A 23901-nucleotide genomic window follows, 5' to 3' on the forward strand; every position below is an offset into this window, starting at 1 on the left:
GTCCTATAAAAGTTTTATCAGAGTTAACCCTCTGTATTCCAAGATATTTTTTTTTTTAAATTTAGGTAAATTTTTGCAAAACAAAATCCTTGTTTACCATCTTGTCTGAAAATATGTGGAAAACAACGTTATTAATCGCAAAAAGATGGCATACTAGTACACAACATTAGAAATTATAGTGAAGATCATTGAGTGATTCTTGTGGGTGTTTTTAGCACGTGATTTTACAAATAAAATGTATATAAGCTGACATGCACCAGATACAACACTTTGAATTTCTTGAAGTTATTTTTTGATTACCCACATTTAAAGATGATCAAACCGAACGTCATGTTTGTGATTTTCATGGCTTTGGGCAGTAGTCTTATTCAAGGTATAGATATACTGTATGATCCTTTGTATCGATATAATTTTGTATCGAGCGAAAACCAATGTAAAGTCGTTCAATACTTAAGATTCATATGTATTTATTTCGATAAAATTATTCCATTCGTTCACTCAGTTCGCTTACTATATCAATGTTCATTCTTTTCATAAAACAACGTCACAAAATACATGTAGCGAAGGTGAATTAGTGGCGATCATCATTAAAGCTCAGTATATAAAAACTCAAGCATGTTAACCGCAGATTTTACGTTCAAATTAGACTGACCCTTTTGTTTATATTCATTTTTTATCGAATTAAGTTTGAGAGAATCATATTTTTGTTTTTATTGCCCATTTGTTTGGCTACATGTATTTGACTTTTGTCATCTTTCTATCTCTCACTATCAAATCTATTTTCGTAGACTTGAAAAAATTCTTTCAAAATTAAGTGAGACCTCTTAAGGAGGCCAAATGGTCAACAAATATTTATTATTCGATCTGAGAATTATTTCCAGCTATGATTTGTTTAGCTATATAATTGACTTCTTCCAAAAAAGAGCAATACGGTCTTAAAATGACCATTACCATAAAGGTCTCTCAGAAAGAAGTATCAATTGATGAGGTTAAGCTGTCTGCTAAATTAAAACAAACATATACAACAAACGGTTTCTCGATATTTTAGCAATATTTCGACTATATAGAACGTTTAGATTACCGTCGCATGAATCAATAATAAATCATGTGTAGGATAACCTACATTGTCATAAATATCCATTTTTATAAATTAAGACATTTTGAAAATAAACTACAAAATGTTGCACCAGTGTAACTACTTACACCTTTGGTAATTCAATACAGGTGAGATGATGTCCGTAAGCTTTCTTTGAATTTTAACTGATAAGTAGTTATTGTGAACTACATCAAAAGCATACTTTTATTTTCGATAAAAAAGCCCGAAATAGCAAAACATGGTAACCAACAACGCGAATGGACTAATTAACGCCATGGCGAAAAGTGTAGGACGAGTTTATTATGCATAGCCGGGAGATACCTTTGATCGGGCATCTGTGGTTAATACAAAAAAGTTAATAAATAAAATAATTGAATTGAAAGCGATTTTAGTTATGATTGGAACATTTTTCAGACCGGGGTGGCCCAGGAACGCGGATTGACTATAATTAACGTTATGGTGGAAAGTTTAGGGCAAGTTAATCATCGGTAGTAAACCTGAGACATTAATTTGTAAACAATGAACATATTTGTGATGAATTAAACGGGGAAGTTGAATAACCGGGGAAGATGTTAACGTAATGTGACCTTCAAAACAAAATTTAGAGATACGACGCACTAAATACCTACTCACTGGTTTGAAATAAAACGATTTTATTTCAATCCTGCAACAAAAGGAATTAATTTTAAGGACACTTACATATATATGAAATAAATTCTACCCCGGTCCGCTCATCTAGTATCAAGCCAGGCAGTAATTTTTTTTTAAAAATTTTAAATAAGCAATTAAGAAAAAAATCGGAGTCAGTATTCACATCAGTGATCCAAAATTATGGTTCAACATGTTAACATTGTATCATTTTTATGTTTAAAGTTTTTATATTCGAGCTTGCGCGGGATATCATTTAGTTGATAAGAAATTCTTTGTTTTGTTTTTTAAAAAAAAGTTGGACTTTTGAAGACATGTTTATTCCGCAAAATGAGTCCATATTTCAAATCATTTTTTCAGTGTTCTAATATTTGAAATGAAAAGGCTGTTATTATAGGAAGAGAATCTCGATAACTTGATTTGATCTCACCATTGAATGATTTGAATTTCTGTCTGGAAAACTGGTTTTAAAATCTAAATAGTTTAACTTTCACAACTAGGTTCCACTACCGCTTGCAGTTACCCGTTCGTAACCCTTGACGACAATTGTTATTACTTCAGCACAGCTACTGCGTCATGGGATGATGCTTATGTAAGTACTCAATACAGTTCAAACGCACTTTCAGACAGCATAAAACACATTTCAAAAGTATAAAATCTGTCATTTTTCTTTATCCATTTAAAATATATTTATAACGTTTACCTGCATCTTGTCATATTTGTAAATAGGGTTTGTAAAATAATTTTTGCACATTTATGTACACGTTTTGATTAGTATCAAGTATATTTATATACTAGTACAATATACACGATGTAGTTTTGTTTTTTAAACCAGATTGAGTGTTTACAAAGAGGGGCCTATTTGGCAAACCTAGAGACCTTTGATGAATATATGATTCTCCGTTCCAGGCTTGCTTCTCTCCGTAATGGTAGGTTTACACAATTACTTCTTTGTTTCATGCATTATTTTATGTGATAAGAAAGTGTATTTTTGATTTGTAGTTTTGAGAGACAAATAATGTATAAAATGTTAAGAGTTTGCCGGAATGTACGGTGGTTGAAGAAAAGCATACTTTGTTTTCTCTCGATGAAACTGATTTTTTGTAATTTGGTAGAAGATAACGATTGAAACATATACTGAGATTACTTTATTGGTAGCCTTTAGAATAAAGCAATAAGAATAATATCTGGTAAAATAGATTGGTACTTGTTTCATCATTATATAATAATTGTGTTCAATGTATTATCAATTGACGAAATGTATGATCCTAGGCCAGAACTACGCGATCGGAGGACGTAACATCAATCGTGAAGTCAATGATGGAGACTGGAGATGGGTCAAAAATGGGTCTTTGACGAAAATGTCTTATTTTGCATTTGGACCAAGACAACCAACTGGATCAAAAGCCTCTCCCGAAAATTGCATGTGGGTCTATTCTGAATTCAAATATGAGTTCATTGATATGATCTGCAGTAATGTTGCGAGATATATTTGTGAAAAATAATGACTTTGATTATATGGTTGCTCAGATATACAGTGGCTATCAGCCGTTAAATATTTTTGATCATAAACTGGGATTAAGTCACAATGGTATTTAGTGCATGACTATTTACAGAGATATATAGGGAAATTTTTACTGCGATAAAAAGATGCATAATATATGTTAAAATACACGATCAAAAATCTTGGTTGATTTATAATAAATGTAAGACTGGTATATGCCTTTATTTGACTTTTTTATATTTTACATTAAAGAACTTAATTTACACAATCATGAAGTATGATAAATCATGTTTTTATCCTTTGAACAATTTTCTCAAGCTCGCCGACATTTGGACTTCGTATCGAAGAAACATTTATTATTTATTATGTGATACATTTTTTGACAATTTTAGTACTTAGATATTAGGTCGTATATTGACTTGTTCACAATGCAATTTTAATTCAAAATAACAAATATACTGAACGATATGTCATTAACATATACATGTAGCAAATTTCCTATTCCTCAGTGGAATACAATGCAATATAATGGGTTGTTTTAAAAATGTAAACCTTTCATGTTGTACATATGCTTACATGTACGTATGCTGATGTTTACCACTGCTTGCTTGTAAAATTTACTACAGTACATCTTCATTTCTATATTTAATTAAAAGGTAAGAAAATATAAACTGATTTATCATGTGGAATATGACTCAAAATGTATATACATTGTACGTTGAAATTGTAATAAAGTGAGTCAATTGATTCGTTTTTAAAAATCATTGAACGTTTCTTAACAGGTTACAGATATCATTCTTAATTATTGATTTTGTAAAATAAAGCGTGAACCCCCCCCCCCCCCCCACAAAAATACCTTAATATCTTTGAATATAAGATAAGTGCAGAAATTTTACAATTTGTTTTTTGGTGGGGGTGGGGGGGGGGGGGGGCGGGGATTCGGGCTCACGGAAACTACACCGACAGTAACTGTTTCTTACATTAATATTAAGCTTGCAATCGTCTGAGGTTTAGACAAGTATTCCTTTCAAAGGAATTAATTATTATCGACATGCAATATCATTGGTCAGCTATACTTTGATATGTAATAATAGATATTATAATAATAATAATATAACTATAAATAAAGCGGAGGCATTACACTACATGTAATAAAGAGGAAATTAGGACATATCGCACCGTTTTGCTGTTTTTCGAAACAACAAGGAATGAATAAACTGTACTCTTTTAGTAGGAGAAGTGTACTTCTGATTTAGATTTGCATGTTAAAAAACGTAATCATTGTAACTATTATGTAAGTGTATCACTGTTTTAATCTCAATCAAACGCATTAGATAATGTTTTATTAATCTACATGTAATTAAAGATTTACATGAAGCTGTCTAGTGTATAGTGAACATAGTAGTGCGAGGCGCAAGTGAAATTTGGCGAATGCCTCCTATGGACACAAAAAATCAACGTGATTCCATCATGATCATCTCTAAAGAAAATAAATCACTTGGTAAATAAATTCTGTAATCGAACCCAATTACATATGTGTGTATACTGTTCTATCGTGCGTTAATTCTTTCCTATCGTGGGTTAATCCTATCCTATCGTGGGTTAATCCTATCAGTTCTATCGTTCAATTTTAACAGTTTATCCGTTTGATATATATTTATATTTAGTTTAAACAAGAGTTCTATTTTAATTGAACGCGCTATATATTTTCCGTGTGAGATTTATTCTCGTTCTGAAATGTTCTCGACTATCGGCTACGAGGTGCATTAAAGAAAACAGTGTTAATAAATCATACGCGTAATGTGTATATCCGTTAATATCTATTTCATTTGTTTGTTATACAATTCGTTTTAAATTAATAGATCATTTGAATATACAAAAAAATATTTACGATGTATTTCATATTTATTTAGAACAAGAGTTGTATTTTCATTGAGACCGCTATGATTAAATCTTTGGGATGATCGGCTAGGGTGTACGGTAATTAAACTGGTCGTTTGTATTTAGATGCTTTCAACAATGCAGCGATGATTAAAATGTTCATAACAAGAAATTGTACGTAAATCTTGATTTGTTTTTGTTCATTCTCAAATTCTACTATTATCAAAATAATCTCATTTAACGCGACACTATTTTATCATGAACATTGTTTATCCTTTCCTATTATGTATGAACTCTGCGTGCGTGCAAACTGTTCTATCGTGCATTAATTCTACATGTAACCCATCGTGTGTAAATCTTATTCTATCGTTCATCTTGTTAAAAAAAGTTGCGTGTAATGTACAAAAACCGTGCATTATTTCATAAGACTTGGTTTAATTGATACACATTTCATAGCATGTAGATGTCAAAGATGAAGGGTACCCATGGTGTATTTTATATCTCCAGTGCTCGCAACTTTCACTCCCATATGAATCACAAGGGTGAAGATTTTATTGTTTTAAGTACAACCCTATAGATACCTTCGTATGTTTATTCCAACTAAAAGTGATCAGCTAAGTTGAGCTAAACAGCTAAACTATGGTAAAAAAAATATTGATTTAAATTATGTAGTGTCTACAGTAAAGCCAAACCTAAGTTCACCGGACCAATTTTATTGACTGTGAATTTCTGAAGCAATACAAAAAGATTAAGAGAAACTAGAGTTATTAATTCAGTAGTCTATCAATTTAATCATTGCACTCTCAAACTCCTTGCAGCTTACATATTGAAACAAAGCTACTTAAACCGGAAAACATATTGAATTTTACATTTTCTGGAATACAATGCCCTCTTGTATTGTCTCAATATCTTTATCTCCGACCTGTACAACTCGAAAACCATGTTCTTCGATCTTCTGTTTTCGGCGTTCGTAACCCCAACCAATGCCAAGTCCTTCACTAGGACCCATGCTACTCACTGGGAGACATGAAAATAAGCTAAAGGGCAAATAATACTGCGCCGTTGCGTCGTTGATAACCTTTTTGTGATACGAAGACACCGCCGGATCGTAAGCGGCCGCAAATCCATCAGGTTTAAGAACCCTTTTGATTCCTTTCAGTATTTCGTCAACTTCGTAGGAATCATGCAGAACATCGTTGATTATGACGAAATCAAATTTGTTTGCCCACTCCTCTGGAAGTTGCCCTCCTTTCATACATAGGTATTCTATGTTCTGTAGCCCACTTTTGGTGAGTTCCCTTTTGGCGTTATCAATAGAGAACTGGTTCATGTCAATGGCGGTTATTTTAGATCGCGGATACACCTTTGCTACTTCTCTGGAATGCTTTCCAAACCCACATCCTATGTCAAGTATCATAAACTCGTCTCCTGTTGATAATCATAGCAATAGAGCAAGATTTAAAAAAGATAGATTATAAAATAATTATTTATTTACAAAATTTGAAAAGTTTCCTTTTACATGATGCCTTTCAAGCGTGTTGGTTATGTTAAAAAAAATTAAGTACGTTACTCTACAAGATAACAAGTATTGTGATTTTTTGAAAAAAATCAACTGGCTTATACAAAATTATTAAAATTATACAGACGCAAATATCCACAAGTGATGAAAAATATGCTTACCCTGTTTCAGGTTCATTGCTGGAACAAGAAGCCGTTGGTTCCAATCCTGTAAGGCTTCTGATGAACGAAACACATCAACCCATTGCAGAAAAGGTTCGTGATATCCAAATCCTTAACAATAATAAGATACATTGAATTCTACTGTTTTTATAAGGTCAATGCCATTGCAGAAAAGGTTTGTAATATTCAAATCCTTAAAAACAATAAGATAAATTGATTTGGTCATTTGTAAAATGTCAATGCCATTTCAGAAAAGGTTTGTGTTTACCAAATCCTTATATTCAATAAGATACATTGAATTCTGTCGGCTTTAACTAACAATGAAGAAAAAGGAAAAAAGAAAACACTATAATATTTTATTGAACGCAAAACATCTCAAAACTAAAGATAATAACATCCTATTTAGTCCTTTTTTAAAGTACAAGAATCTAATCAATAAAAAGTGGCATGTTCAATGTCCTACTTGGCATTTTTACATAGATTCTTTTCCTTTATATTTATTTTGCTACCTTTTCAATAAAAATTCATACACAATAATACCACAGAAAACTAATACGTTAACAAATTCAGATGTCATTCATCGGATCAGTGACATGAGAATCCACTAAATAACCACCTCCTCCTTGAAGAAATTAGAAAATACAAAAGGTCGATAGAAGGAAATTGGTTATAGCATTATAAGTGTGATCCGGCAAGTTGTGTTAGTTATAGTTGCTCATAGATATTTTGAATACCTTTTGGTCCATCGAGTCCTGTTGCTTCCTCAAGTTTTGGTATCATTTCGCTTAGAATCGGAATAGCAGCTGCAGTGTGGCCCCAGATTTTCAGCTGAGCTTCGTCATGAGGAAGTGTATATTTGTCATCGTCTGTGATTGTTACTATTCCGGCAGCAACCATACAACCCAGCCATTCTTGTATGTATCTGTTAAAAGCAAAAATCCTATTTTATCCATTTTAACCATTGCTGAAACCCCAAAGACAAGGCGAAAAAAGATTAGTACATGTAAGTACATCTTTGTTATAGTTGTATTTAACAGTGACATACATAAACAATCTACATTGATATATTAATTTTTTTTATACCCGACCTTTTAGATCAATTTCTTCTCAATGCTAAATGTTCGTTAAATCTAGGTTATGAATTTGTTTCTAAAAATAGCTTTTGAGGTTTAGAAATATAGGTATCTTTTTCTACACTACAGATGGTAAAAAGGGCATACTTTTACTACTAAATAGTTCGGAAAGTATAAAAGATATTAATTTATATCCGTGTTTAGAATCAGTCAGATAATGTCAAAAAACGAAGAAAAAAAATGTCAAGCCCCTTTTTTATATCTTGATAAGGTTAAGGACAAGTTAGTGTACATTAAAGTTTAAAAGATGAAATAGCGAAAATAGTTATCTATTTGTGTAGAGAAACAGGCAGTCAGAGAATGCCAAATGTAGCCTATTTTTTTTATATTTTGAATAGTATCTATACTTTTACAGTTTTATCGAAATTCAATGATAAGATAGCAGGAAAAATTGTCGTTATTTTAAGTACATGTACTGTTCCTAAAAACTGCATATGATTTGATAGACGTTATGACCCAAATATGCATTAGTTGATAAAATTTTGCACGGATTAACTTTTTATTTGTTATCGGTTTACTGACCTCAATTTTTTCCCTGCCTTTTGGCTCAATTCCTCGGCAGTGCAAGGCTGTTTAAGTTTAGTAAAGGCGTCCACTATACCAGTTCTGTAACCAAACGCAAAGACCAGGGTACTAAGTCCATCCCTTACAATCTGCTCCAAGTCCCGAGCGTTGGTTGAAGATGTCATTGCTCTGTAGTTTCTATACTGGTGCATTATAATATGGACTCCCATGTGGTGTCTAAAGTGTTTAATTGTCTGCGTCGCTATATGAATTCATGTATATATGAAATATACAAAGTTCATACCTACATGTAAAATTATTCGTCAATTAACTCAGTATTGTTAATTTTCTTCAATAACTTCTTGAATAATTTTCTTCCGTTATCATATCTTATATTTCTATTTATCTTTTTTATTAAAAGTAAATAAGTTTTATATGAAACCCTGAATGACAGTTAATGTAAAAAGTTTTAATTTGTGCTCTTTACTCTAGATATGGTATTATTAAATAATCTGTATTTTATGTGTCCTTAAACTGTTTCTCATAGTTATGTAATAGGTTGCGTTTAATCTCTCAGTCAAAACTCTTGTACCAGCTATATAGCGCTGTGAATGAACAAGGATGTTTTAATCACGTGACGGCTTGATATCATGTTACCGTTATCGAATTTTGTTTACTAGAGAAGTACACATTTAAAAAAAATATTTTTAATACCATTCATTTTACTCATTTCCACCTTATATTTCTTTTTGCTTTAATGTGCATGTGTGTTTTTAAAAAGGGGTTAATACATTGTTATACATGCTCTGACCTTATTTTCGTGTTTACCAAGTTTTTTCCGATTTTAACTGTGGTTTACAGAAACAATGCTGATTCATCCTGGTTCATTTTTTGTGCGCTAAGTTTCAACAAGTCACATGGTGAAAAAGCACTCTAATTTTTTTGGATTGAATTTCAGTGATGAGTCAGCCAGCTAACTCTGCTTAATAACGCGACTTTTATTGCATTGAAATCACTAAGAATACGGATCAGTAATTGAGCTAACCATTAAAACTGTTAAGATTTTTTTTTATAAAATAAGCAAAAGAAATGAAATTTGATAGAGATTCTCAACCAATCCAACTTCAAAACAAACAACTATAAATGCTACATGATAGGTATATTTCAGGTTTATATAAGCGACAGAGGAACTGTGACAGTAAATGCATATAATATAAAACGCATATTTATAAGCAGATATCTTATACATGTATGTAGGTCTTATCTGTATCTCGTTAACAGGAAGCAATGGTTTACTAGAAAATCCTTCGATAAACTTCTCACAATTTCGAATTAACACTAAATTAGGGGGTTTTAATAGCAATATCTAAAATTTAACACTGTGTAATATAGTATATCTCTTGCATCTCTTGCTGAAGTTCTTTAAGTTTTCACTCGGTATATTTTTGTAATTAGAACCTTGCATTCCAAATAAATCGGCGTTTACTGGTATGAAAAACTTTAAATCTTCAAGTCATCTGATTGCCTCCGTAGATCTTCTCTATACATATATTGTTATGTTGAAATATTTGCCAGAACATCTCGGTTTAAACAATTTAGAATGTAAACTGTATCTCGATACCTGCAAAATTGTTACAACAAACCGAACAGGTAACAACTCAATATTTGATAGAATATGAGTCAGGGGTTTCCCCTTAAAACGTGCTCATTAGTTCAAGTTAATCAAATTAATTAGAATTTGCGTTTGCTATCGGTGTTTGCTCTTAGTGTCCTCTGGATTTCTTCAGGCGTGCCCTACAAATTTTCAACCTAACCACATTTTTGTGCACTAGGATTCAACAAGCCACATGGTGAAAAAACGCTCCAATTTTGTGTATTGAATTTCAGTGATGAGTCAGTCAGCTAACTCTGCTTAATGTCCTCTGGATTTCTTCAGGTGTGCCCTACAAATTTTCAACCTAACCCCAAGCATGCAAGGAAAAGCTTTTGCTTGGTTGCGCTCGGCTTTTTGTCAGGTTGTTTGATAAAATCTTAACTAGCAAAGGGTGACCTTCCTTTTTTTCTTTTAACCCTTGATGCATCGTTTAATTTTACAAATATAACAATTAAGCATATATTTTGCTTACATTCGCTTCTCACACTACTCATTATAATTGTTTTACATGTAAGCGAAATGGTAAATATGTAAAACAAATAAGGCGTTAACTGTACGCATCAACGCATTAACTGGACACACTGTCCATATTTTGCACCTAAACTGAATAAAGGTCTATACATTTGACCTCATCTTTGACGCAATATTTGTAAAAGCAAATGTTGTTGCCGAATGATTTCTGATTGGCTATGAATAGTACAAGTAACAGTAAAATAACTATATGGTGAAAAGAGATGGAGACCAGATAACACTTGACCATTGAGTTTTGAAACAGTACATGATATGTGATAAAGTTTGAACATTGGTAAAAAAAATTAAAACAGTTATTAGACTTGGAGTAATCGACAACGCTGGTTAATTAAAGTTAGAGCCATTATTTGTTATCTTTATATCACAAATAAATATCTGAATTCCTTCATACATATATATTTAGGTAATTTTACGTTTTATTACGAAATGTATACTTAGGAATCATGACATTAGAGTAATAAAATATAATCATTTTACCGATAAGCTCTACCGTGTATGTAGAATTAAACAGCAGTGTAATAGAAGTTATAACCAGCAAATATTATATTGAAACGTAATACAATAAATAATTAAAAACTTTTCTAATTTAATTGTTTGAAACTTTTTCAGCATGCTTCAATTAAAACCACCTGAATTAAATACAAAACATTTTTTAACGAAGAACAATATCAACTTTATGTCAGACAATATGCAAAGTGTTCTTGTACGTATTACATTTCATTTTAATGTGCGTTTGTTTTGTTAGAGTAATGTTAGATATGTAGATGTGTCATAAATTTGGTTTACATGTAGCATCGCATTTTCCTCTTTTCTCTACATCAATATCATTGGGTGAAAATGTTACTCGGATCCTTCCCGCTGGTGATTTTCATTCTAATAAGTAGTGACAAATTACAAGATAAAATATTGTTTTCAAGTGACATGAAATATAATGGTATTGAATCGTAATGTAAGCCACATTATACGATTAAAATTACTTTTGACAATAATAAATAGATCATGTAACGGAGACTGAAATTTACAAGATATATGTACAATGACATTCTTAATTAATTTGATTGTATACAAAAGAGAAGTATGCATCTTTTAAAATACGATGTTCTTTTTTGATAACTTGTGCTTTAAACCGCTACTTGTACTTTAAATTACAAAATTTATCAGAAAAAATTCCATTTACCAGAAACTGATTTAAAAATCATAATGAAAGTATTTGATTTTATTGTAGCCAATACAATTTCTGTTCAAAAATGTCTGCGTTTAGTATAACGATTGGCTCATTCATTTTCTTTTTGCTAAAATATAAGATATATCAATAATCATACTTTGAATTTGTTTCGGGTTTCTTACCTCATTACATTTTGTCGAATTTTTGAAAATAATAACACACATTTGGAAAGGGGTGAAGTGAAAATCAAAAGAGTGAAAAAGTCAACGATCTCTTCATTGACATGTCTCCTATTTGTACTCGGTAAACTAAAATTTAATTAAATTATGACTAATAAATCATCACGGTTATCATAATTGGTGATAAGCAATCAAAATTAAACTTTTATCATGTTGAAATATATCATTTCTTTGGGAGGGTGTCATTGGCTAAATATTTTAACTACAGAATTTTAAGATGATGCTTTAAATATCTTATTTGAAAGAAAATGGCCGTACCTGTCAAATATCTAATTATTTAAACAATTTGATTATTCAAACTATACAAACAGGTCAAGAGACCACGTGCAAATACCCGTACAAAGAGGTTGGCGCCAGTTGTTATTACTTCAGTTCAGACAAAGCCTCATGGAACGAAGCTTACGTCGGTTTTTTTTTATCTTACTTCTTTATTTCTATATTTGAAACAGTATCATTAATTCAGTGTTAATATCTTTCCTTCTTCTCGACGACAAACAGGACCAATTTTTCTGTTTTACTAGTACCTCAAACGTACTTCATGATATATAAACAATTGTGTTTTTCATTTTTTTACCCATTGATCTATCTTTAAAAGTCTCTTACAACAGTTTAACGTCATGAATTATTGACATCATCATCTTTTTGGCATAATTATATATTTATTGTCTTGTATCATTTCAGATTTATTTCTTACATAAAGGGGGTATTTGGCAAATTTAGAGACGTTTAATGAATATATCTTTCTCCGCTCCTGGCTTGCTGCTTTATATAATGGTAAGTAATTAGATTTTTAAAAAAGATATGATACAGATAAAAATGATTTCGAACGAGAAAATATAGTTGGAAGGGTATTGATAAAAAATCACTTTCACTAATGAGATGTAATGACGACTGTCCCGGTATAAAAGTCGAAATAAAAAATGTCTCTGGTCCGCGGAAATGAAGATAGTTACGTGTATAAGAAACTTATATTTATTTGTCAATTATTTGAGCCATAGAAGACTGAATTAAAATGACGAAAATACACCAATGTGTTAGATTCAAAATGTTAAACTGTCTAATAAAATGTCCAAGAAAAAGATGTTTCATCAAAGCAAACTATTAAATGAATGATTGGAATTAAAAATAAAAAAAAATATAAATATATTTAAGGCAGGAGTTATTGGATCGGAGGACGCACTATCAATCGTGAAAGGTGGAGATTGGAGATGGGCAAAACATGGTACCTTTTCGAAGACTTTGCATTTGGACCGGGCCAACCTATCGGAACAAAAAGAAGCCCGCAGAATTACATGTGGCTATACTCTCCCTACCATTATCAATTCACCGATGATAGCTGTACCATGTTGGCGCATTATATCTGTGAGAAATAAATATTCATCCACTTTATGCTACTCACTGATACATATCAAGCAAGCATTACGCTTATTATATAGAGTTAATTTTTAAACAACCCGATATATTTCGGAGGACAGTGAGTAACAGACTTAATTCGTATTTTTCCTTGTTTTTTCGAGGACCCTAAATTCTTTAAAAAAAACTTGTGTATAATTTAAAAAAAATGAAGAAAGAAATGCAGTTAACATTCAGGCCGCCATGGCGCAGTTTTTTTTTGTATTGGCTGCTTCATGGCGACTATAAAATAAATGTCCGCGGCGCGTTTAATCCAGTGGCATTACGTCATTTAAGTCCAAGTCAAATCATGTATGTGCAGAGTTTAAAATAAACTGTTACATGAATCGGTATAATATCAAACCCCTGATGAATGTGAAATTCCTATTTTTGTGAACAAAGGATTTACTGAATACAATATATAAATAAACTTTTGATATAATTACTCTCTCACTTCTCACATACTCACTTTAACTTTTTCTTCCTATATTGTAATACTCAAAGTAATTAATAAAGTGTAAGGTAGTTGCTTGAGATAATTGTAAACCAGAATGCCTTAGCAGTAAAACTACAATTCAAAGAAAGAGAGAGAAAGAACATAATACTAAAGTGATGTATTATTGCACTTATGTCACGATTTCTGATTTAAGAATATAGATGAACTTTTTAATACTGTACATGTATCTCTGATTTATACAGTGTAAGAGCCTGAAAAATAACTGGTGTCTTATTTTGTTTTAAGCATGAAAATATATATATTGTTTTGAATATATAAGATTACAAAACCTTAATTTACAATCTTCCCGTTTAGGGAATAAACACCAAAAATACATGACAAACATCAAAACTAACATTTTTTGTAGCATTTCTTTAAGACATTAGTATATTTTAGTATACAAAATGCATTTGATAGTGGTTGTATCGTCTTGCATGATGCGAAAACAAGTTTTATAGTTTCAAACATATTAATTGAAAAAGTACAGCAATCAGAGGTAGTAAATCTGTTTTTCTTAACAGTTGGATGTTGAATATATTTGACAGGAAGCCTTATTGTAAAACAGATGCCCTAATATCTTTGTTGAAAATCTTTATTCTTAGATATAGTATGATTTCAAGTAGGAAGCAGAAAAAGATTGTAGTGTAAAATACAAATCATAAAGAATCACAATATTGTTCAATCGTGACATCCTTGACAACTGATACAAACATAATCAGTTTCAGTCCTTTTAAGGTTAAAGATGTTTGTAAATACAGTCCAATAAAACATGTCCTTATATGTTTAGGTGTGCTTGTCGTGGCCATTTAATTATATATTTATTAGATAATATTTTGAATATGCACAATGTATGCGCTGATGATTTTAATACGGCAGCATAGGAAAATGAATATAATAATAAGCAATAGAAATAACATCTTGATACAAGGAGCCAAAAATAACAGTACTTCCGAAAGACAATATTCTCTGAAAATTATGCCAATTGGGTCGAGGAAATAGTCAAATGACCCATCCGTCACAAATAAAATTTGATCGGCATTTTGCAGCGCATGGATAATAAAAGCACAAATTGTGGACCAAAAAACCCCCCAAACCTGCTGAAAGGGGCGCAAATCGCGCATGCATATTGTAATTTAAAAAACAAAAAATCACGCATATGGTTAGAATTGAAAGATGCAAATCACGCCAAAGACTATATATTTAAAAGAAATCCAATTTCATTAAAATGAGACAGATGCAACTTGCACTCCATTGGCTTATGACAAGCATCAATGAAATGTTGATGATTCTAAATCATAACCAATAAATGATCCAGAGCATTCCTCAAAGTGTTGATGACAATACACTGTTGCCCAGTCCATTACTTTGTGAATAAACTCCATTTTTCCAGAACAAATTTTGCTAATATCTGGAGAACGAACTGATACACCATGATTTTTACAAACGTAGAAAATGCACTATTCACCTTACGTTTCCAAGACAATTGATTCAAATTAAACGGGGAAAATTTGAGACTATATAATTCAAGTTTGTAATAAAGTAAAAAACCAATATCTGACAAAGCTGCCTCGAAATTGTTTATAGCATCCTTATGTATTGTGAGCTTGACCAATACTGTTGTCACTACAATGGATACTAATAATCTTTCGAGTTTTATTACTACCCAACAAATACTACTACACAATTGTGGGATGTAACTGCACCTGAACCATACAACGAATTCCAAGGCACAAGATGTTGGACAATTCCTGATCAAAATGATCTTGATTTAAACTCTATGCCCGATGAATAATAGATAAACCTATAATTCAAAAAATGGAATCTAAACATACGAAAAAATTCATTTGATGATAAAGTTAAAAACGAAGATTTAGTTAATTTCAACTTAACCAAAACAACAGTATTGGACAGAATATAAAACATGAAAATGGTCTTATAGTAAGACTTGTAAGCTGCAGACTCCACCTTTTTATTTGCATGCAAAATGAGTGCATCTGACATTCTGTTGTCTGAGTATTTAAGAACTACAAAACATTGTTCAACATTGATGAATAAAGCAATTTGGTTAATGGTGCAGAGTTTAAATGTAGAAATATAAAATTCTTTTTTTTTTTATAGTTGTACATGTACTAGATGATGCAGCAAAATTCTGCAGAGATTGAAACTATAACATTGTACCATTTGATTGTTTACTTGCATAAATGATCCTAACCAGTTTGTTTAGTCTTGGATGTTTCAAAAACACTTTTATAGCATCATTAGAAAAAGTAACATGCCTGTAACTGAAATCCACTACTCCACTAGTGCAAAGAAAACTATTGTAAAAGCAACCTGAAAAAAAGCCGTTTCAAATTCAGAAAAGCACAAATGTAGTAAAACGCCGACAACGCTATTCAACATATGTAATATGCTAGGTTATCTAATATCTTGACATTTATTATTTTTCTTGTAACAAGCTTTACAATAAATGAATCAACTTGATTCTTCCAGTGGTGTAAATTGATGACAAAACTAATCCCTGATATATAACATTTACATGAAGCAGTAAAAAAAGGCAGACCACTCTCTGACAGGTAAGCTATAAAATTGATAACAAAATCAACTGGAAGGGGTAAAGTTGTAAATATCAAGGTACACAATACTGTGGTTTCATTAATATTCAAGGGTGTCAATTTTCGTGGATAAAATGAAAATCACAGTTTTAAGGACACGTAAATTCGTTGCAAATGACCCTATCAAAACAAAATGTTAATAGAAATTGCATTTCAATGAATACTTAATTTTGAGGATCAACTTAATAACAAAATTCACGAAAATTGGTATTCAACGAATATTGATGAAACCACAGTAGCAGTTTAATAACAATTTAAATCAATTGTTTAAGTGTAAATATACTTGTATTTATTACTACAACGTTGGTTCTCGGGATCAACAACTAACGTACGGTAGATATGCAAAATACAAATAGTACCTAATATTTAAGCTACTACTTCACACATGCAAAAACTATAATCCCCTAAATTAGGAATAAGAAATATAAAATGTTACTACAATTAGATACACTGGTCTAAAAAATGTTTGAATGTTACATGTATCGTGGGATTTGTGCGAGTTTTATTGAATTTCATTTCTATTTATAAAAATGTTTTGTGTAGAATTTTTTTCTCTATATTTATTATTCAATTATATATATTTATCAAAATGTTTTGTGTAGAATTTTTTTTTATTTTAAACTCATTTTAGATTATCATTTTGTTCCTATAGTTAAAGCTATACACGCCATATCAAAATATGTATAGAAATAATTCCAGAGTATTTTTAATACTTCGCTAGAAGTTTAGTTTTGTTTATAACATTATAAGGATTATAAATGAAAAATCTGAAAATTGTTATATAAAAACTCAATACGATTTTAAGTAAAAAATATCTTTGTTTTTGAATTTACAAAATGTTTCTCAAAGATTGCAGTCATTTTGGCAACAACTAATGTCCCCAGGAGAGTTGTGTATATTATAAAAAGAACCCGTTATGAATAACAAGTTTCCAGATGACCGATAATAGAAAAAACAAGCAATGTGCTGAGCCTATTTTGTTAAGATAATAAAATGTTTCCCGACGACACCTTTTTTTCGACTTTTATGCAACTGCAGTTAACTTCCCTTTGCTCAATACGTCACTTGCAGCAACACGTATAGAATACCGTTATTTCATGACCATGGAAACAGTTGAATATAAAAGGATGAGTTAACGCGCACGCTCTAAGACCAGGAAGTGTGGAGTTATTGCCCTTGAATTAACAAATAATATGCTTAATTGCATGCAAAAAACAGGATTTATCCATATTTGAGTTCAGAAGAAAGTTGCATAATTTTTTATTTGTTAGAATAAAATTACTCTTGCAGTTTCTACATTTGCGGTCAGTTTGATGCTTTGCATTAAAATTGTTCTGTTTACTTTTGTTCTGAATGCGTTGTCCCACAACCTACAAAATGACCACGTTTTTGCTTCGATATTCATGTATTGATTATAAATTTTACTTATTCATATTTTATTACGCGATGACCAGTCAGGGCTCAAAATGATGTTCTAAGAAAAATGCTGAAATGTTACTGTAACGGCAGCTCTGCTTGTACATTGAAACATACTCAAGAAATTATCAATAGCTTTTCTGATTTTATTTTTTGAAAGTTTTCATAATGAATCAATACAAGGTACCTGAGATTAAAATATAACACATTTGTGATAGCAATTGAAAGTTCGAATATCAGTTTAGGGAGGATCTTAATAAACTTGGTTATATGCAATTGAGAAATAAACATATACAGAGATAAAAATGGGGATTTATAGGTAACATGTAAAAGAGCTGCTACTGGTCTTTACTGAAATACTAGATATAAACAGACACACCGTAGTTTTAATTAAATACATGCATATTTATTTAGTGATATTTACATGCTAGTCTAAATTATTTGCTTTTTCTGTGATAAATGATTTTCAACATAAACTGATTTTTGAATAATAAAACCGTTCAATAATTACATTAAAGTCTTACCTGCTTATGATTTGTCCCAGTGTTCTAACCTTGTCGCATTTTGTCGACTTTTTTAAAGTGATAAATTGTTCTTAAAATGAATATAAGGAAAGGTTTTCTAGAATGTTTTACATGTTCTTTACAGGTATTTATTCCCCTTTTTAAGGCACTGGACCTCTCGATTGCAAAGTTTTTCAATTTTTGTTAAGAAAAACTTAAGTTAGAAAACTAATATATAATTGATGGATACATAAAACGTTGTGTGTCTTCTTTTATTGACTTTCAAATTGTTGATATCAAAAAATCTTAATTTTATTTTTGTATTCTGATATATCTAATTTTTTTTTATTTTTTAATCGTTATTTTGCCTTAACTATTAATATGCATGAAACAGAACACATTCGTACCTTTATCGATAATAGGATTTTAAGTATTTCATTGATTACACCCGCCACTCTCATTACCTATGATATTGTTTTCCATACAAAATAAATGGTTAATACGTAATACTAATATATGGCTTAAGATAATTTACATAGCAGTTAAATGGTTAACACGCCTTATGACTTTGAACATTTGAAGGATATGTCCAAATTCTAAGATTAACTTCACCTTGACCTACATATCTATAGGTTCTTCGAGATTTTTGTTTCCAAGGGAGTTTTGTTTTTCGCAGACTGACTGGCTTTGAATGTTGAATGATGATAGCAAAAGAAGCATAACTCACAAATTACTCGCGTACACTAGGATGATTCTTATGATCTTCAAAAACACGTGTGGTGCTCAGCCAAGAACAAATTACCCTTGTCAGTACGGTTAATTTAAAGTATATGACATGTGTTGAAGCCGAAAAAAAATGTTCGGACTCTCTGGTGTTTGAAGAACTCTGGGTGATGAAATTTCGAGGCAACAAATGTCAACTTAATTTTAAGTGACAAATTAAAATCTGGTAGTATATTTCAACTATATAATTATAATATATGAATAATTTCCAATTGCCATCAAAGCGTGTGGTATGGTATTTTTCAAAGACCTTAACGCACATCAATTGTTGCGTTTTATTACGAGATAACCAGTCAGGGGTCATATTATTTGGTATATGAAAGTTGATAAAATTCAACATCACTGGAATGACAGCTGTGCTTGTACATTCAACATAATGAGAAAATTATTTAAAGATTTTCTGAATTATTAATTGAAAATTGAAATTTTAATTATTAATAATTGTTTAGAATTTTAATCATGAATCAATGTAAGGCACTTAAATAAAAATACAACACATTTGTTGAACGAAGAATTATTTTCCCGGCTTGCCAGCCAGCACGCAAGATGTACTTTTATGTATTACATTTCATTTTAATGTTTGATTTTGTGGAGTAATGTTACACATATAAATTAGGTGTAAAAGGTGTTGAAAGTACAAATAGTATAGCATTTTTTCTAATAATTTTCTTTATTGTCATTAGGTTAGAATGTTACTAGGATACTTTCAGTTCTTGGTTTTAATTCTAGTAAGCAGCTACCAAACAGAAGGTAAGATACAGGTAGATTCTTTAAACTTATAATTACACATAAAGCGGGGAAATGCACCGGAAAGCAATATAATAGCAAAAATGTCAAATATCTCTTTATTGACATTTCTCCTGTTTTTACCTGATAAATTGACGAATAGAAAAAACATGACTGGAAGTTAAAATTAACAAATCAGAATTTTAACAAGACAAACACAAGTATTCACCTTAAGGATGATCCTTCCATATACATTTCGATTAACTTATATAGCACCATTTTTACCTTGAACTTTTATCATGTTCTAATATATAATTATGTTTTCTTGTTCTTTTTCCATTGGCTAAACAACTGAACTAAAGAATTCTAAGGTTATGCATAAAATATAGTGTTTTGAAATAAATGATTGTAGGTTTTAGGTCTAATTGATTCTAACAGTTTGATATTTCCTACATTCAAAACAGGTCATGAGACTACCTGCAGATACCCGTACAGAGAGGTTGGCACCAGTTGTTTTTACTTCAGTTCAGACAAAGCATCATGGGACGAAGCTTACGTCAGTTCTATTTTTTTTAAATCTTACTTCGATATTTTTATCTTCGAAAGAGTAACGTCAGTTCAATGTCATTATCTTTCCCTCTTCTCGAAGAAAAACAGGACCATTATTCTTTTTTTCTCTAGTACCTATAAAGTATCTCATGATAAAGAAACAATTGTTTTTGTCTTTCATTCATTTTTTCGACCTATCGATCTATTTTCAAAAGTCTCGAGCAATAGTTTGACTTCATAAAATTAATGACATCATCATCTTATCGGCATAATTATATATCTAGTATTTTGTATCTTTTTAGATTCATTGCTTACATAAAGGAGGATATTTGGCAAATTTAGAAACGTTCAATGAATATATCTTTCTCCGCTCCTGGCTTGCTGCTTTAAATAATGGTAAGTACACAGATTTTAAGAATACATATGTTGGAGAAAAAATGATTTCCCAAAAGAAAAAGAGTGGGAAGGACATGAATAGCAAATCACTTAAAAATTACTTATTGTAATTTGTCTCATTTGTAGTGCAATTGTGAAGGGGTGGTATAACTACTTTTTATTGGAAGTGTAATTGGACATTTATAATGTAATGACTACTTTCCTGGTTAGGAAGTTGAGACTTAAAAATGTTTATTGTCTGCAGATATGAAGATAGTTACGTGTAAAAGCGATTTTAAATTATATTTATTTTCCAAAAGGGAACGCAACACACTCAATTAAACTTTTTTAAAATATCGTTGTTTGCAGTAATTTTACAACAATATTTAATATTCGAAATGTTTAACTAAGAAAAATTAATGTTAACGACATTTTTTCGGATGTTTTATCGACTCTACTATCAATTAAATGAAGGTGAGTAATATAAGTCTAAAAATATTTTTAGGCAGGAGTTATTGGATCGGAGGACGTAATATCAATCGTGAAATACAAGGAGGAGATTGGAGATGGGTAAAAAATGGTACCTTTTCGAAGATGTCATACTTTGCATTTGGACCAGGGCAGCCAAGTGGATCAAAAGGAACCCCAGAGAACTGTCTGTGGCTATATCCTGCATATAATTATCAATTCATAGATGATATTTGTACCACCTCAGTGTATTATATTTGTGAGAAATAAATATTTATCTACATTATCCTTTTCATTTTTACTTAATAAGTAAATGTCAAAACCGAGGATATATAAACTTAATCAACCCGACATATTTTTGAAGACAGTAAAAACCCTATGTGTGTTTGCTTGTTTCATTTAATTTTTTTGAGTACCTAAAGTTAAACTTTTGTATAATAATAAAATAAAACGAGAAAAGAAATGCGATAAACAATATGTAAACGTCATGTTGTAGTCCATAGTTTGCTACTTACGACTATAGAAATATAGTCGGAAACTACTTGACGCGATTAATTCAACGACATTGCGTAATTTTAGTCCGAGGCAAAACAAATATGTCGCACAGTTTAAAATATGATGTATTATATTTTTTATTGTATGACATCTGTATGACATCTTATACCTGATACATATAGGTCCTGCAATTTGTTGAATTATTTGAGCTAACCATATTTGTTTAAGAAAAAAAAACTATTTTTGCTCTGAAAAAGTTGTAACTGTCATCAAATATTAATTTATAGATCTGGTATGATTTGCAGCAGGGCTCAGATCTAGATTGTTGCGTACAATACCATGCACAACGAATAACAATATTGTTACCTATTTACGTTATCTTTTAACTCAACCTTTTTAAAAATTGATGACAGTTAATACATGTTCCTTCATTGAACGGTACTTGAATACACTATAAATATGAATCAGGGTTGTTATTTAATTATATCCGCACTGTGAAATGCTATTACGCATTTAAAAAAGTCCAATGAAATATAACACTACGACTCCTGGAAATAAAATGGTACCTTCTTTTATTTAATTTTACAAATCTACAGTTGGAATAATTTAAGTTGAATGCGCTTATTAGTACAAACTCATTATTTCTTTGAAAATGAAAAGCATATAGAGGTGTTCCGAGTCATAACCTAGGAATATAATAATAATAGGGAAATCTGTAAATTTGTAGGAAAAACTGTAAAGAAAAATGATTGTCAAAACTTCCAAGCTTTTGATATTACGGTGGGTTAATAGAAGGAAAAAAAAGAAATGCCAGGATATTTACTAACGGATATTTGTACTAATAATTTTATCTTAAACAACCCCCCAAATTCTATTATTACTTAAGATATAAGTTTTTGAATCTTACAGTATCATTATTCTATTTGAAAAGGACACATCATTTGAAATTAATCAATGAGTGCTCGACTACACGTATCGTTTAATTAAGGTGGCTCACTACATCGTAAAATATTTTCTCAAATCAGCAGAAAATTACTTGATTATGATAGATATTATATAGATATTATGATGATAGATATTATAATTTCTCGCGTACAATAGGATGATTCTCATGATCTTCAAAAATACGTCTGGTGCTCCGCCAAGGGTAAGATGAAGACGAGATAACCCGTGGCCAGTTCCGTACAGAATATAGTTCGTGTTAGGGCCGAAACACAGCATAACGTAAATTTGGACAATCTTGAGATTTGAGAGCTCTGGGTGATTAAAGGCATCAAATGTCAACTGTATTTTATCTAACATATTAAAAACTTGAAATAAAATAAATTTTAACTATTTTTCGATTAATTTTTGATATGATTATAATATATGAATGATTTCTAATTGCCATCAAAGCATGTGGTGTGGTAATTATCATATTCCTTTACGTGTTTGTAATATTGCGTTCATTACGAGATGACATTTCAGGGGTTATAATAAAATGATATACGCAGCACTGTTAAGGTTGCATATGCTTAAATTACTAAGAAATATTGCACCAAAAACGAACTACAAATGTGATGGTAGTATTAATCAAAACTCGCATACAACTTTTCTCAAAATAGGCCTTCTATTATCTTAACTCTAGTGATCCATGTGTTGTGACACACATGTGCATTCAGCGTCATCACGTGCCTATCACGTGACATCGATATATATAAACATTTTACTACGTCACACATATTTTTCAATATTGCAAGGGCATACCCCCGTTGCACATTTATTTGTTTTGCATGTATAATTTTAATGTGATCTCCTTCACCCAAAAATCACTGCTGCTTTAATGGAATCGAGGTAATTACAACGCCATATCCAAAAATACACTCGACAATCCATCATTCACTGGGGTATCAAGTCATTTTTCATCAACGAATAAGACAAACTGGAGAATAAAACAAAGCAGCAGCATTTTTCAGTTACTTCAAAACCTTCTTGATCACTGTGTAAAATATCAAAAGTATCCATGCAGGTAATGCCCTTGCGAAAGTGCGTTGAATATGATATACATGTAT

At 31.0% G+C, this 23901-nt stretch overlaps 3 protein-coding genes across 3 annotated transcripts; 2 read left to right on the forward strand and 1 right to left on the reverse strand.

Annotated features, from left to right (window-relative positions):
• The first annotated feature begins 214 nt into the window (after positions 1–214).
• LOC105326444 (C-type lectin domain family 7 member A) lies at positions 215–3523 on the forward strand. Its single transcript, XM_066072729.1, has 4 exons — positions 215–373; positions 2245–2336; positions 2580–2673; positions 3017–3523. Exons 1-4 carry the CDS (start codon positions 313–315, stop codon positions 3247–3249), a joined length of 480 nt encoding a protein of 159 aa, XP_065928801.1. The 5' UTR covers positions 215–312; the 3' UTR covers positions 3250–3523.
• Positions 3524–5893: 2370 nt separating this feature from the next.
• On the reverse strand, positions 5894–8703 carry LOC117683787 (S-adenosylmethionine-dependent methyltransferase Rv2258c). The gene is made up of 4 exons (XM_034453633.2): positions 8465–8703; positions 7544–7731; positions 6810–6920; positions 5894–6557 (listed from the first exon to the last, which is right to left on the reverse strand). Exons 1-4 carry the CDS (start codon positions 8674–8676, stop codon positions 5995–5997), a joined length of 1074 nt encoding a protein of 357 aa, XP_034309524.2. The 5' UTR covers positions 8677–8703; the 3' UTR covers positions 5894–5994.
• A 3666-nt stretch (positions 8704–12369) lies between these two features.
• On the forward strand, positions 12370–21641 carry LOC105326448 (perlucin-like protein). The gene is made up of 6 exons (XM_011426497.4): positions 12370–12438; positions 12717–12809; positions 19921–19987; positions 20428–20519; positions 20815–20908; positions 21393–21641. The coding sequence occupies exons 2-6, from the start codon at positions 12765–12767 to the stop codon at positions 21623–21625; spliced, it is 531 nt and encodes a 176-aa protein (XP_011424799.3). The 5' UTR covers positions 12370–12438; positions 12717–12764; the 3' UTR covers positions 21626–21641.
• Positions 21642–23901: the final 2260 nt, after the last annotated feature.

This window comes from Magallana gigas, chromosome 10 (assembly GCF_963853765.1).
Source record: "Magallana gigas chromosome 10, xbMagGiga1.1, whole genome shotgun sequence".
NCBI classification, from domain to species: Eukaryota; Metazoa; Mollusca; class Bivalvia; order Ostreida; family Ostreidae; genus Magallana; species Magallana gigas.